The following is a 16,130-nucleotide window of genomic DNA, read 5'->3' as shown; positions in this document are numbered from 1 at the left end:
TTGTTTGTTTTTTCGGAGACAGAGTCATGCTCTGTCACCCAGGCTGGAGTGCAGTAGCGTGATCTTGGCTCACTGGAACCTCTGCCTACTGGGATCAAGTGATTCTCCTGCCTCAGCCTCCCAAGTACTTGGGATTACAGGTACCCACCACCATGTCTGGCTAATTTTTGTTTTTTTAGTAGAGTTGGCGTTTCACCATGTTGGCCAGGCTGGTCTGCAACTCCTGAGCTCAAGTGATCTGCCCATCTCAGCCTCCCAAAGTGTTGGGATTACAGGCATGGAGAATGTCTAGATTATTGTTAGAAATACAGAAAAAGGTCAGGCGCAGTGGGTCATGCCTGTAATCCCAGCACTTTGGGAGGCTGAGGCAAGTAGATCATTTGAGCCCAGGAGTTTGAGACCAGCTTGGGCAACAAGGCGAAACCCCATCTCTACTAAAAATACAAAAAGATAGCCTGGTGTGGTGGAAGGATCCCTTGAGCCCAGGGAGGCTGAGGCTGCAGTGAGCCAAGATCACTCTCCCACTGCACTCCAGTCTGGGTGACAGAGCAAAACCCTATCTCAAAAAACAAAAGAAGAAAAAAATGTAAGGTTTTTCATGACATAAGAACAATGAGGACTAAGGACTAAGAGGACTAAGCAAGAGTAGAAAATACCACAAAATACCACAATTAAGAAAAATGAACATGATACATGGATGTGTCAGCCAGAAAAGGGCAGTAGAATCTGGGTTCCTCTAAACCATCTGAAGAGGATGATAAAAGCAGCAAGGCCAGCCAGGCGCGGTGGCTCACGCCTGTAATCCCAGCACTTTGGGAGGCTGAGGCGGGTGGATCACAAGGTCAGGAGATCAAGACCATCCTGACTAACACGGTGAAACCCTGTCTCTACTGAAAATACAAAAACAAAATTAGCTGGGCATGGTGGCGGGCGCCTGTAGTCCCAGCTACTTGGGAGGCTGAGGCAGAAGAATGGTGTGAACCCGGGAGGCAGAGCTTGCAGTGAGCCGAGATCACGCCACTGTACTCCAGCCTGGGTGACAGAGCGAGACTCCATCTCAAAAAAAAACAGCAAGGCCAACTCCCATTTAAATACTTGTTAGTGCCAGCTAGGTCAGGACTAGTTAAAAAAAAAAAAGAAAAAGATTAAAAAAAACTTCTTAGAACGTGCCCATTTGCTCAGCCAAATATATGATGCCTGCCTGCTATATGCAGAATGCACTACTGCTGTTCTCCAACCCCCTATGTATTCTAAACCAAATCTGATACGGCTTGAGACATTTTTTTTTTTTTTAAGAATGACAAAAGCAGATTGGCATATATATACATTTTATTTTAATTGATTAAATCTTACTAATATTCTGTAAGGGACAAACCAGACAAGTAGGCTACAGAGAAGAAATCTTATTTTGGAGAGTTAAGAAACCACTATGATACTTCCAGGTATTATCTTCAGTGATGCTTCTTATCTTTATTCAGGGACTCCAGGTAATATTCAGCTCCTACAGCTACCACAAATGCAGCAAATCCCCATTTGAATCCTTTAAAGAATACATCAGAAAAGGAAACACTCTTTGCAAAGCCACCCATGTATCTCCAAGCTTCATTGCTAGAAAAAAAAAAAATTATAATCATACACAACTTGTGTGTATATACGTTGAAGACATTTAATTTTCATCTTTCTAATTGACTTAAATGCTACCCTACAGAAGATCATTTAAGTGAATCGCAATAGGAATCTTTCTGTGGCATAGGATAATTAAGTATATGCACATATAAAATAGAAGAATAAACACTTGATGGTTTCACATTTAATAGTCATATGCCTCAGGATTTTACAGAACCCTCAAATGCAAGACTCACGTCAGCTTATCTGTCACAGGTCAGATGGGCTCTGCCCACACTAGTCATTACAACATCACGGAAAGATGAAGTTAGAGACTTGGTATTAATCTTTGGTATGTCACTTATATTAGATTCACAATCTTGTAGGCTGGGCAAGATGCTTAGCCTGTCATGGTCTGCTTCCTGTTCTATTCAATGATGATTATTATTGACTTTATAATATCATAAAGACTAAACAGGCTCATGCATGATATATTTTGGCAGAGGAGTATGGAGTATGTAACAGTTGACATTATTGTTACTATTCAAAAGGATCTCCGCTTCTCCCTACCATAGCAGCCTGAATTTTGGAAGATTGATACCCTGCTCTGGTCTGATAAGGACAAGCCAATGAAAAAATCATGTTATGAAAAACAAAAACTATTTAACTCTAGAAATATGACTTAGGAAATACGAGAGCTAATTAAATCTAATTGGGATACCAAAACCAGACAAAGATGTTAGAAGAAAAGCAGCTACAGAATAATATCCCTCATGAACATAGATGCAAATATTCTTTTTTTTGGGGGGGGGGCGGATGGAGTCTTGCTCTGTCACTGAGGCTAGAGAGCACTGGCACAATCTCAGCTCACTGCAACCTCCACCTTCTGGATTCAAGTGATTCTCCCACCTCAGCCTCCCAAGTAGCTGGGATTACAGGCACGCACCACCATGCCCGCTAATTTTTGTTTGTTTGTTTGTTTATTTATTTATGACAGAGTCTCAATCTGTTGCCCAGGCTGGAGTGCAGTGGCGTGATCTCAGCTTACTGCAACCTCTGCCTCCCAGGTTCAAGCAATTCTCCGCCTCAGCCTCCTGAGTAGCTGGGATTATAGGTGCCCGCCACCATGTCTGACTAATTTTTGTATTTTTTTGTTTTTGAGATGGAGTCTCGCACTGTCGCCCCCGCACTGTCGCCTGGGCTGGAGTGCGATGGTACGATCTCGGCTAACTGAAACCTTCACTTCCTGGGTTCACGGGATTCTCCTGCCTCAGCCTCCCCAGTAGCTGGGATTATAGGCGCACACCACCACATCCAGCTAATTTTTTGTATTTTTAGTAGAGACGGGGTTTCACTATGTTGGCCACACTGGTCTCGAACTCCTGACCTTGTGATTTGCCCACCTCGGCCTCCCAAAGTGCTAGGATTACAGGCATGAGCCACTCCACCCGGCCGTATTTTTTTTTTTTTTTTTTTAGTAGAGACAGGGTTTCACCATATTGGCCAGGCTGGTCTCGAACTCCTGACCTCATGATCTGCCCGCCTTGGCCTCCCAAAGTGCTGGGATTACAGGCATGAGCCACTGCGCCCGGCCAATTTTTGTAATTTTAGTAGAGACAGGGTTTTGCCATGTTGGCCAGGCTGGTCTCAAACTTCCAGCCTCAAGAGATCTGCCTTCCTTGGCTTCCCAAAGTGCTGGGATTACAGGCATTAGCCACCACACCTGGCGCAAATATTCTTAACAAAATTTTAGAAAATTGAATCCGACAGCATATAAAAATGGTAATACATCATAATGAAATAGGGGTCACTCCAGGAATGCAAGATTTGTTTATATTTGAAAATTAATAGAAGTAATTCGCCATATTAACAGAATAAAAAGGAAAAACTATGAACATCTCAATAGATGCAGAAAAAGCATTTAACAAAATCCAATATCCATTAACGGTAATAACAGGATGGGCACGGTGGCTCAGGCCTGTAATCCCAGCACTTTGGGAGGTCGAGGCATGTGGATCACCTGAGGTCGGGAGCTTGAGACCAGCCTGGCCAACGTTTTAGTCTCTACTGAAAAAACAAAATTAGCCGGGTGTGGTGGCACATGCCTGTAATCCCAGCTACTCAGGAGGCAGAGGCAGGAGAATCGCTTGAACCTGGTAGGCAGAGGTTGCGGTGAGCCAAGATCTCGCCATTGCACTCCAGCCTGGGCAACAAGAGCAAAACTCTGTCTCAAAAAAAAAAAAAAAAGAAATAATAAACAATGAAACACTTAGTAATCTAGAAATAGAGAGAAATTCCTCATCTTGATAAAAGGCACCTAGGAGATCACTGTAAGAAACATCATACTAAGTGGTGACCCACCAAATGTTTTCTCCCAGTTGGGAATAAGGCAAGGACGTCCACCACTTTCATTCAACATTATAGTAGTGGTGTTAGCCAGTACAAAAATGCAAGAAAAAGAAAGAAAAAGTTTACAGATTGAAAAAGAAGAAGTAACAATGTATTTGTAGACAGAATGATTGTTTATGAAGAACATTCTAAGAAATCTGTAAAAAAAATCTACTTGAACTAAAAAGTGAATATAGCAAGGTAACGAGATATAAAATCAACATATAAAAGTCAACTGTGTTTACAAGTATTAGCAATGAACAACTGGAAGTTGAGATTTTAAAATACTATTTACAATAGCATCAAAAATTAAAATAATTCAAGCTGGGTGCTGTAGCTCAGATCTGTAATTCCAGCACTCTGAGAGGCTGAGGTGGTCAAATCACATGAGCTCAGGATTTTGAGACCAGCCTGGGCAACACAGGAAAACCTCGTCTCAACAAAAAATACAAAAATTAGCTGGGCGTGGTGGCATGCACCTGTAGTCCCAGCTACTCGGGAGGCTGAGGTGGGAGGATGATTTCAGCCCACGAGGGAGAGGCTGCAATGAGCCAAAACGGCATCATTGCACTCCATCCTGGGCGACGGAGACTCCATCTCCTAAAACAAACAAACAAACAAACAAACAATGCCAGGCCTGATGGCTCACACCTGTAATCCTAGCACTTTGGGGGGCTGAGGCGAGCGGATCACTTGAGGTCAGGAGTTCAAGACCAGCCTGGCCAACATGGTGAAACCCCATCTCTACCAAAAAAATACAAAAATTAGGCCTGGCGCGGTGGCTCATGCCTGTAATCCCAGCACTTTGGGAAGCTGAGGTGGGCGGATCATGAGGTCAGGATATCGAGACCATTCTGGCTAACACAATGAAACCCCATCTCTACTAAAAAATACAAAAAATTAGCCGGGCATAGTGGTGGGCGCCTGTAGTCCCAGCTACTCGGGAGGCTGAGGTAGGAGAATGGTGTGAACCCAGGAGGCGGAGCTTGCAGTGAGCGGAGATCGTGCCACTGCACTCCAGCCTGTGTGACAGAGCGAGACTCCATTTCAAAAAAAAAAAAAAAAAATTAGCTGGGCATGGTGGTGCACGTCCGTAATCCCAGCTACTCAGGAGGCTGAGGCAGGAGAATTGCTTAAACCCAGGAGGCAGAGGTTGCAGTAAGCCAAGATCGTGCCACTGCACTCCAGCCTGGGTGACACAGTGAGACTCTGTCTCCCAGAAAAAAAAAAAATAAATAAAATAAATAATTAATTCAGTATAAATTTAATAAAATATGTGCAAGACCTGTACATAAAGCAATAAAATACTGCTAATAAAATGAACAAGACCTAAATTGCCCATTGACTAGAAGACTTAATATTGTTAAGACATCACTTATCCCTAAATTTTTTGTTTTCTTTAAGATGGAAGCTTACTCTGTTGCCCAGGCTGGAGTGCAGTGGCACGATCTTGGTTCATTGCAACCTCCGCCTCGCAGGTTCAAGTGATTCTCCTGTCTCAGCCTCCTGAGTAGCTGGGATTACAGGTACCCACTACCACACCTGGCTAATTTTTGTATTTTTAGTAGAGACAGGGTTTCCCATGTTGCCCAGGCTGGTCTCGAACACCTGACTTTAAGTGATCCACCCACCTCGGCCTCCCAAAGTGCTGGAATTACAGGTGTGAGCCACCATGCCTGGCCCCTAAATTGATGGGAATCTGATTCAATGTGGATGTGAAATAGATTCCCATTGTGAATCTATGTGAAATAGATTCAATGTGATCCCAATTAAAATCCAAGCAGAGATTTTAATAGAAATTGTCAGGTTCATTCCAAAGTTTATATGTAAATGCAAAGGACCTAGAATAGCTAAAACAATTTTTTACAGGTTGGAGATCTTGGCCGGGCACGGTGGCTCATGCCTGTAATCCCAGCACTTTGGGAGGCTGAGGCGGGTGGATCATGAGGTCGGGAGATCCAGACCATCCTGGCTAACACGGTGAAACCCCGTCTCTACTAAAAATACAAAAAATTAGCAGGGCATGGTGGCAGGCACCTGTAGTCCCAGCTATTCAGGAGGCTGAGGCAGGAGAATGGCATGAACCCGGGAGGTGGAGCTGGCAGCGAGCCAGATTGAGCCACCGCACCCTAGCCTGGGTGACAGAGCGAGACTCCGTCTCAAAAAAAAAAAAAAAAAAAGTTGGAGATCTTATGCTATGTAATTTAAAGACACTGTGGTATTGGCATAAGGGTGGACATATTAATGAGGGTAACAGAGTAGAGTCCAGACATAGATCCCATAGATACAGTCAATTGATTTTTTTTTCTTGAGGCAAGGTCTCTCTCTGTTGCCCAGGCTGGAGTGCAGTGGCCAGATCTTGGCTCACTGCCGCCTGGACATCCTGGGCTCAAGTGATCTGCCCACCTCAGCCTCCTGAGTAGCTGGGGCTACATGTGTGTGTCATCACATCTGGCAATTCTTAAAATTTTTTTGTAGAGACAAAGTCTCCCTGTACTGCCTAGGCTGGTTTCAAAATCCTGGGCTCAAGCGATCCGCCTGCCTTGGCCTCCCAATGTGCTGGAATTACAGGTGCAAGCCACCACCCACATTGAGTGTCAAAAATCACTCAATGGATTTTTGACAACATTATTAAGGTAATTCAACAGAGGTACAATAATTTTTTAATAAATGGTGCTGGAGCAACTGGATGCACATATGTAAAAATACTAATCTTCATCCTTCATATGACACAAAAATGAACTCAAAACAGATCACAGAATGTAAGAAGAACTACAAAAGCTTCTAGAAGAAAGCATAGAAGATAATCTTAGGGTGCAAAAAGGATACATTGTAAAATTTAAAAATTGCTAAATTGTGAATTCATCAAAATTTAAAACTCTCTGAAAGACATTATTCAGAAAATAAAAAGATAAGCCACACTGTGAGAAAAAACATTTGCAAACCTTAAAAAAAATTGTTTTAAATCCTTGCACAGGGCCATACTAACTTCTCTGTATTACAATTTTAGTATATATGCTTCTGAAGCAAGCACCACAAAACTTTTATCTGATAAAGGACTTACACTCAAAACAGGTGAATTTTACTATATATAAACGATATCTCAATAAAGTCGATTTTAAAATTTTAATGTGGCTAGGTGTAGCGGCTCATGCCTGTAATTTTAACACTTTGGGAGGCCAAGGTGGGCAGATTGCTTCACCTCAGGAGTTTGAGACTAGCCCGGGCAACATGGCGAAACCTTGTCTCTGCTAACAATATAAAAATTAGCTGGGCATGGTGGCCCATGCCTGTAGTCTCAGCTACTAGGGAGGCTGGAGTGGGAGGATCGCTTAAGCCTGGGAGATGGAGGTTGCTGTGAGCGCACCACTGCACTCCAGTCTGGGTGACAGAGTGAGACCCTGTCTCAAAACAAACCAAAAACTTTTAAAGTAGCCAGGCGCGGTGGCTCCCGCCTGTACTCCCAGCACTTCGGGAGGCTGAGGCAGGTGGATCACGAGGTCAGGAGATCGAGACTATCTTGGCCAACATGGTGAAACCCCGTCTCTACTAAAAACACAAAAAGTAGCTGGGCATGGTGGCGCGTGCCTGTAATCCCAGCTGCTTGGGAGGCTGAGGCAAGAGAATCACTTGAACCCGGGTGGCGGAGGCTACAGTGAGCTGAGATCGCGCCACTGCACTCCAGCCTGGCAACACAGCAAGACACCGTCTCAAAAACAAAACAAAAACCAAAAAAAACCCTTTAAAGTAAAAAGCCATTTTTCATGATTCTCTAAGGAGAATACATTGAAAAGCAACATAGATACTTGATTCTCTAGGATACATTCTATCTAAATTACTTAATTCATCTTACCGGCCCCATGGATCCCTTAGCCCTTTTGCAGCCAGCTTCTTCTGGATAGTTTCTAATGGTGTCCCTTCTATCTTCCATTGTCTATAATCTGGAAGTTCCATTTTATGATGTCCATGCTCATGTCCATGTTCATGGGCCATGTCTATAAGGAAAAGATTAACACAAGTGAGAAATATGCAAATTGTAGATATCAAATACCCAAATTTATTGTTTATGTTTTAAGGTAAAGCATTTAATATTAAAAAAAAAGCCAATATAAATACTTGAAAATTCCAGTTAAAGGATTTTATAAAAGTGTCTTATTCTACAACCGCGTTCACAGTTAGGAAATAACACATACACAAAATATAAAAAAGAAAAATAATTGGCAATCTCACCACTCAGAGATAACCACTTACTATCTGGTTCTTTTCTTCATTATAATAATAGTAAACATTTGCTAAAATGCTTTATGTGTATTAACTCCAATACCTCTAAAACAACTCTTTATAAATAGTAAACATATGCTAAAATGCTTTATGTGTATTAACTCCATTACCTCTAAAACAACTCTTTGAACTTAAATAATGAGTATCCCCATTTTACAGATGAGGACAATGAGACTCCAAGCAATTAAGTAACTTTCCAAAGGTAACAAAAATAGTAATGGTACAGCTGGGATTAGAACCTTGCAGTTTGGTTTTAGAACCCTGCTCCTAACTTCTTCTTCTTTTTTTTTTTTTTTTGAGACGGAGTCTCGCTCTGTCGCCCAGGCTGGAGTGCAGTGGTGCGATCTCGGCTCACTGTAAGCTCCGCCTCCCGGGTTCACGCCATTCTCCTGCCTCAGCCTCCCGCGTAGCTGGGACTACAGGCGCCCGCCACCACGCCCGGCTAATTTTTTGTATTTTTTAGTAGAGACGGGGTTTCACTGTGTTAGCCAGGATGGTCTCAATCTCCTGACCTCGTGATCCGCCCGCCTCGGCCTCCCAAACTGCTGGGATTACAGGCGTGAGCTTCTTCTTCTTATTATTTTTTGAGACGGAGTCTCGCTCTGTCGCTCAGGCTGGAGTGCAGTGGTGCAATCTTGGCTCACTGCAAGCTCCGCCTCCCGGGTTCACGCCATTCTCCTGCCTCAGCCTGGCGAGTAGCTGGGACTACAGGTGCCCGCCACCACGCCCGGCTAATTTTTTGTAATTTTAGTGGAGACGGGGTTTCACCATGTTAGCCAGGATGGTTTCAATCTCCTGACCTCGTGATCCACCCACCTCGGCCTCCCAAAGTGCTGGGATTACAGGTGTGAGCCACCGCGCCCGGCCCCCTGCTCCTAACTTCTAAGCAATATTGTTTTCCTTTTGAATCCTTTCATAATGCATAAATATGTATAACAAAAAGGTTATACATCCTGTTTTAAAAATTTTCTTTAGATGATTCTTTTAAAATGCAATGCTTTTAAATACATATGATTACATGAAAGGTTTCTTTAAAGAGGCAGATCGTAAATATTTTAGGCTTTGTGGGTAAAAGAGGTAAAATTGAGGCAATTATGTAGGTACATTTATAGGAAGAGAAAACACACTTCTGCAAATACCTTATTGATAAAATTCAAAATGTAGTAAGTAACTGACTACAATTTTTTTTGTAATACAGGTCTAATGACGAAAAAAATGGAACTCCCCTTTTAGGGGTTAACATTTTGCTTAACTGGAGCTCAAAGTTAGTGATCCTTAGCATCAAAGTGATTACAAATGTTCATTTGTAAAGACCATTCTTAGCTCATGGACCTTACAAAAACAGGCACTGGGCTGGATTTGGTCCACAGGCTGCAGTTTGCCGATCCCTGAACTGGGCCAACAGATACCTTAGGACTCCTTTTTAATCAATAAATTTGCTTCCTTAAATAAAACATGTCCTCAATGGTTATATAAATACTTTGGTTTTACTAGTGTTATTTTAATATATAATATAAAAATAAACCAGCTCAGTCCTCATTTAAATTGCTAATTCAAATTAAGGGGTATGGCTTAATAACACTATACTATAATTTGTGTAAGGTTGGCAGTAGCAATCCTTTTATTTTTTTTTAATTTTTATTTTTCTAATTACTTGGCAAGCAGTAGCAATTCTATAATCACTGCTTTTCCAGAAGTAAAATCAAGTAAATATTACCATTATGTCCATATTTATAACTATGAACAGGCCCAATAAGGTAGGATTTCTTTTCTTTTCTTTTTTTTTTGAGATGGAGTTTTGCTTTTTGCCCAGGCTGGAGTGCAATGGTGTGCTATCTCGGCTCACTGCAACCTCCGCCTCCTGGGTTCAAGCGATTCTCCTGCCTCAGCCTCCTGAGTGGCTGGGATTACAGGCATGCGCCACCATGCCCGGGTAATTTTGTATTTTTAGTAGAGATGGAGTTTCCCCATGTTGGTCAGGCTGGTCTCGAACTCCTGACCTCAGGTGATCTGCCCGCCTCCGCCTACCAAAGTGCTGGGATTACAGGCGTGAGCCACTGTGCCTGGCCTGGTAGGAACTCTTACATTGCATCTCAGAAGAGAGAGGTAATTATTAAAAAGTGTATATTAAAGACACATTATTGGGAGGCTGAGGGATGAGAATCGCTTGAACCCAGAAGGCAGAGGTTATAGTGAGCCAAGATGGTGCCACTGCACTCCAGCCTGGGCGACAGAGACTCTCTCAAAAAATAAGTAGTTCCAAGATATGAGAAAAAAATTGTACATACTAACTGTGAAAAACCAATACTTATTATTTGTAAACATGTTAAGATACTAAAAAACATTATGTTGATGATTTTCACATTTAATTATACATATATATATATTTTTTTAAAGATAGAGGGTCTTGCTCTGGATCATAGCTCACTGCAGCCTCAAACTCCTGGGCTCAAGTGATTGTCCTGCCTCAGCCTCCTGAGTAGCTAGGACTGGAGCGTGCACAACGCCTGGCTAGTTTTTAAATGTTTTATAGCGATGGACCCTCCCTATGTTGTGCAGGCTGGTCTCAAACTCCTGGCCTCAAGTGATCCTTGATCCTCTGGCATAGGCCTCCCAAAATGCTGGGATTACGGTGGGATTACAGCCACACCCAGGAGGATTTTCACATTTAAATGAAAATGAAAATGAAAACCGATACTCTCAAACACAAGTTAAAACTACAACACAACTCTGAATGAAACATTTAACCCATTATTACTTGGTAGATTCAATAAAATGAAGGAAAAAAATTATGGTGTCAGACTTCAGACTGACTTTTGAGACTGAATACATTTATTACAAACGAAGACCATTACAAGTGTTTATTTAGAATGATAATGTCTTGGCTTCTGCATACCATGTTTTCAAAAAATCTTTTTTAAATAAGGCTTCATTTTAAAAACACTTAAAACAAGACAAACCCTTATTTTGGCAAATGTCAATTCTAGAATATCAACCTGAGTATCAGTGTATTTGGAACAGAGTATAAAACAAAAGGTCAAGAATTTTGATAGAATAGTTTTTGAAAATAAAACTTGAAACATTACCATGGTATGAAGACTATTTCAAAATTACAATACTACTGTGCTTAAACAAGAAATTTGAAAGATAAATCTTTGAAAGAAAACATGAAAGTGTACATACCCTCATTTCTCCTATAAAAGTTTATTTAAATACATTCAATGTATTTTCTCTTCTACCTAATTATTTCAGAAGTATCCTTTTCATAGGAATTTACTAAATATAACTTTTTTTTTTTTTTTTTTTTTTGAGACAGAGTCTTGCTCTGTCGCCCAGGCTGTAGTGCAGTGGCGCGATCTTGGCTCACTGCAACCTGTGCCTCCCAGGTTCAAGCAATTCTCCTGCCTCAGCCTCCCGAGTAGCTGGGACTACAGGCACCCCCTACCACGCCTGGCTAATTTTTTGTATTTTTTAGTAGAGACGGGGTTTCACCGTGTTAGCTAGGATGGTCTCGATCTCCTGACCTTGTGATCTGCCCACCTGGGTCTCCCAAAGTGCTGGGATTACAGGCATGAGCCACGGTGCCCGGCTAAATATAACATTTAAATGACTTTTCAAAAAGAGCAGAAAGTTGAAAACACTTTCTCTACGAAACCTTTCATTTTCTTTTTTCTTTTTCTTTCAGACAGGATCTTCCTATGTTGCCCAGGCTGCTGTTGAACTCCTGGCCTCAAGCATTCCTCCCTCCTTGGCCTCCTAAAATAATGGGACTACAGGCGTGAGCCATGGCGCCTGGCCCATTTTTCTTTTTAAACTTATTTCTATTTCCAAATAGCCATAAATCAAACAATGATATCGTGACCTGTAAAGTAAGAGCTTGAAATTCTCCTACTTTGCACTAGTAAAAGTAAAATCCAAGGCAAATCACTTAATTTCCCTGAACTTCAGTTTCTTCATATAACATGAGGATAAAACCTACCTTGCAAGATCGTGAGAGCTGAGGAAAACACATTGTGATGTGCCTTCTACTTTCATACTTAGGTGGTGAGAATGTAACTAAGCACAACCATTCTGAAAAACTGGCAAGACCTAGAAAGGCTGAACATGGCTGGGCGCAGTGGCACACGCCTGTAATCCCAGCAATTTGGGAGGCCAAGGCAGGTGGATCACTCGAGGCCGGGAGTTGAGACCAGCCTGGCCAACATGGGGAAACCCTGTCTCTACTAAAAATACAAAAATTAGCCAGGTGTGGTAGCACACACCTGTAGTCCCAGCTACTCAGGAGGCTGAGGAAGGAGAATCACTTGAACCCAGGAGGTGGAGGTTGCAGTGAGCCAAGATTGTGCCACTGCACTCCAGCCTGGGTGACAGAGTGAGATTCTATCTCAAAAAAAAAAAAAAAAAAAAAAAAAAAGCTGAACATATGAATACCTTATGGCCATCAATTCCACTCCTAGTACATATATTCTAGATAGACACTGTCCAATATGGTAGCCACTAGCACTTGAAATGTGGCTGGTGCAGTTGGGAACTGGGAATTTTAATTTAATTTTAATTAACTTAATCTCAAAACAGATGATCAAATCGTTATTAGAAAATATTAATGTGTCTTTGGAGGCCAGGAGCGGTGGTGGCTCACGCCTGTAATCCCAGCACTTTGGGAGGCTGAGGCAGGTGGAACACCTGAGGTCAGGAGTTCAAGAAAAGCCTAACCAACATGGCAAAATCCCGTCTCTACTAAAAATAAAAAAATTAGCTGGGCATGGTAGCGCATGCCTGTAGTTCCAGCTATTAGGGAGGGTGAGACAGAAGAATCACTTGAACCTGGGAGGTGAAGGTTGCACTGAGCCGAGATCGCGCCACTGCACTCCAGCCTGGGCGACAGAGCGAGACTCTGTCTCAAAAAATATACAAATAAAATAAATAAATAAAAGTGTCTTTGGAACAATTTGGATATATGAATCTACTTTATCAACTGTAAATCTTATAAACATAATCACAGATCAAAGGTTTATATTTATGGAATATAAAAAATATATTTAAAATATTTTCTTAGAGACATCAAGGCTCTGGTCTCTAAAAAAAACAAACAAAAAAAAACAAATCTTTTTTTTTGAGATGGAGTCTCACTCTGTCGCCAGGCTGGAGTGCAGTGGGTGGTACAATCTCGGCTCACTGCAACCTCCGCCTCCCAGGTTCTAGTGATTCTCCTGCCTCAGCCTTCCGAGTAGCTGGGATTACAGGCGTGCACCACCACACCCGGCTAATTTTTTGTACTTTTAGTAGAGACTGGGTTTCACCATGTTGGTCAGAATGGTCTCGATCTCCGGATCTCATTATCCACCTGCCTCGGCCACCCAAAGTGTTGGGATTACAGGCGTGAGCCACCGTGCCCAGCCTAAGAAATATGTTTTTAAAAGAATCTTTATAGCCACATTGTTTATTCTATCTCCCAACTGTAAACAACCCAAATGTCCAATAACAATAGCCTGGGCGACAAAGCAAGACTCCGTCTCAAAAAAAAAAAAAAAAAAAAAAAAAAAATATAAGGGATTATGGTATAGTCACACTGTAGAATATTATACAACAAAAAACTACATGCAAAAGTGTGATTGAATCTCCACAAATATGGATAATGAGCAAGGGGTGAGTCAGAAAAAAATACACATGCACTCTGAACCCATTTATATAGATTGAAATGCCTAACAATTCATTTTTTAGGAATTCATCATAGACGGAAAAATTAAAGTAAAACAAGTGAATGCTTAGCACAAGTCAGGATAATGGTTACCTCTTGGTGGAGGAGATGGAATCACAGAAACATACTGGGAGATTCTAAGGCAGTGTTTTTCAACCAATTTTTAACTATTGTCCCTGTAAGGAACCTTTCTAGACATTTTATTCCTAATCACGCCCCCCGCCATGAAAATTTAACACTACATATATACTGTATAACTGTTTATATACTGTGGCCCTTTGGAGGGACACAAATCATTGTAGTAACTAAGATTCCGACCCCGGCCCCACCAATTTTCAACCCCTTGAAATGTAAAATCACCCCTGTTAAGACTGCATGTTCTAAGTTATTGGCAATGCTTTATTTTCTAATCTAAGAGGTGGATACAGGAGTGTCTGCTTCTGTTAGTTGTAATTTTTTAAAATGTATGTTTTATACACCCTTCTGTATATATACTTGACAATAAAAAATAAAAATAGAAAAATTGACTTAAATTGTGCTGAGGACTGAAAAATGGTGGTTATTTCCGTTTCAGAGCAGCTCAAATAATAACAGTAAGGAAATTAGTTAAATAAAGAAAAAACATGCAACCAAAAATTTTAAAAGCTATCTATGTCTGAAGTGAATCTAAAAGTCTGATGAAGATCAACCTCCACTAAAGGAAGCTGGCTCTAAGAAAATGTGCTGGTATCCTTTCCCTAAGAAAGAAATAAGAAGATAATGCTACTTCCACTACATGCAATTTTAGTTTACCGAAGACTATCAAGTATATATCTTAACTTCCTCGTATTAAAAACTGTGATTATATGAATATTAGGACATAAAAAACAAATGAACTGTTATTACTTTTAGTGATACTGTTCTTCTGCCTTTGCGATCCAAAGGCAAACAAAGACAATTTTGCGTGTGGCAGAAGCGGGAAAAAGCACCTGGATTTAACAACTACAGTAATGATCACTGAATCCTCCAACCACCTCTTCCTACCCCAACTCTAAACTAGGACTTCATTAGTTCTCGCCTGCTAGTTCTTTGATCTCCCTCCCAGCCTCCCATCTTTCTCCATTTAGTCTCTCCTTTTCTGCACTCCCCAGAATAGAGTCTAGCTCTTAATCCTAATCAACGGGCCTCCCACCAACTCCCTACTTTACCTGACAGCAATCTGACCTCTCAGGACACTCAACTGTGCAACCGGAGCCAACCGGAAACGGAGGTTGTCACCTCGAGTTTCTCACGGCAGGAAAGCGGAGAAGCCGCTTAACGTTCCGATACTGGGTTAGAGATTCCTGAATCAGGTAGAGACTACATGAGGGACGCTGGAAGTCGATTATTTTCCCAATATATGTGCATCCTCAATCTGACTGAGGTAACAGATACTGTAGAAAAGAGAAGGGCGGGGAAGATAATATGTTCCTTGCTTGAGGACGGAATCCTTAGACACCGCACACAGGGCGGGGCTGCCGGCATACTGCAGCCAATAAGGGAGGCTGTTGTTGAGCGCGTGTTCTCACCCAATGAGAGGGTTGGTTGTTGCACTGCAGTTGGCAGGCTGCTGCGGGAGGCGGTGGCGGTAGGAAGCCGGAGACAGCAGGGTGACAGGTAGGCGGCGGTGCTGTCTTTGGGGGAGGCAAAGTGCTAGATGAAGAGGGGTTTTCTTCTCCTTCGGCCGCGGAAACTACAGACGGGAGCTGGCGAGGGTGGTCTGGAAAGGCGATAGCCGGTGTGTTGGTGGTCCCGGAACCTCTCGTAAACCAGGTAGCATCTTGGGAGGGTCGTGAGGAGGAGAAGGCGGCAGCCGAGGCGGGTGGAAGCCGAGCCTTGTGGGGCGACGTGGGGGCCCACCTAGGGCGTGGGGGCTGCGGTGGCGCCAGCAGAGAGGGAGGAGAGGCGGGAGCAAGGCGGTGTCGTGAGGGCTGAAGGGATTCCTTGCACAAAGCCCCAGGCGAGAAAAGGACACGGCATTGAAGACAGTTAAGAGAAATCCCAGTGATTGCTTCTTAGGGCCATTTCCTGGGGGTGGTGAGGGGGAGCGGAGAAGAAAAATATTTACTGGCGGTCAGATTCTGAACACTCATTATTGCTGTACATTATGTAATCTTTGGCTGTTATTTACCCAAACAAC

At 42.3% G+C, this 16,130-nt stretch overlaps 2 protein-coding genes and 1 non-coding gene across 13 annotated transcripts in view; 1 reads left to right on the top strand and 2 right to left on the bottom strand.

The window, feature by feature from the left end:
- Positions 1-1,311: 1,311 nt before the first annotated feature.
- NDUFB3 (NADH:ubiquinone oxidoreductase subunit B3) lies at positions 1,312-15,450 on the bottom strand. Of its 4 annotated transcripts, none has more exons than XM_019021610.3 (3): positions 15,160-15,450; positions 7,847-7,988; positions 1,312-1,608 (listed from the first exon to the last, which is right to left on the bottom strand). In XM_019021610.3, exons 2-3 carry the CDS (start codon positions 7,984-7,986, stop codon positions 1,452-1,454), a joined length of 297 nt encoding a protein of 98 aa, XP_018877155.1. In that variant the 5' UTR covers positions 7,987-7,988; positions 15,160-15,450; the 3' UTR covers positions 1,312-1,451. The 4 variants fall into 4 exon arrangements, with proteins under 4 accessions (XP_018877155.1, XP_055234984.1, XP_055234983.1 ...); XM_055379009.2 differs by having other exon boundaries at positions 15,193-15,445; XM_055379008.2 differs by lacking the exon at positions 15,160-15,450 and adding an exon at positions 14,066-14,268.
- On the bottom strand, positions 6,925-7,027 carry LOC115933836 (U6 spliceosomal RNA). Its single transcript, XR_004069684.1, has one exon. It is a non-coding gene; the product is annotated as a U6 spliceosomal RNA (small nuclear RNA).
- A 59-nt stretch (positions 15,451-15,509) lies between the features above and the next one.
- Positions 15,510-16,130, top strand: part of HYCC2 (hyccin PI4KA lipid kinase complex subunit 2) — a 95,436-nt gene continuing 94,815 nt past the window's right edge. For 3 of the 8 annotated variants that reach the window (XM_019021817.3, XM_019021816.3, XM_019021812.3), the window contains exon 1: positions 15,546-15,763. The gene's annotated coding sequence lies outside the window, so the exon portion shown is untranslated. Of the gene's footprint in view, positions 15,764-16,130 lie in introns of all 8 variants that reach the window. The other 5 variants (XM_019021818.3, XM_019021813.3, XM_019021815.3 and 2 more) reach the window with 4 other exon arrangements.

Source organism: Gorilla gorilla, chromosome 11 (assembly GCF_029281585.2).
Source record: "Gorilla gorilla gorilla isolate KB3781 chromosome 11, NHGRI_mGorGor1-v2.1_pri, whole genome shotgun sequence".
Lineage (NCBI taxonomy): Eukaryota > Metazoa > Chordata > Mammalia > Primates > Hominidae > Gorilla > Gorilla gorilla.
Note: the sequence above shows the minus strand (reverse complement) of the source record. Positions and strands in the feature narration are given on the sequence as shown.

What these genes read in the sequence shown, in the direction of transcription:
- NDUFB3 (XM_019021610.3), bottom strand. Translation starts at nt 7,986, where the DNA reads ATGGCCCATGAACATGGACATGAGCATGGACATCATAAAATGGAACTT. An exon ending in CTAAGGGATCCATGGGGCCG is followed by an intron (nt 1,609 to 7,846) that starts GTAAGATGAATT and finishes TTTTTTTTCTAG; the next exon opens with CAATGAAGCTTGGAGATACA.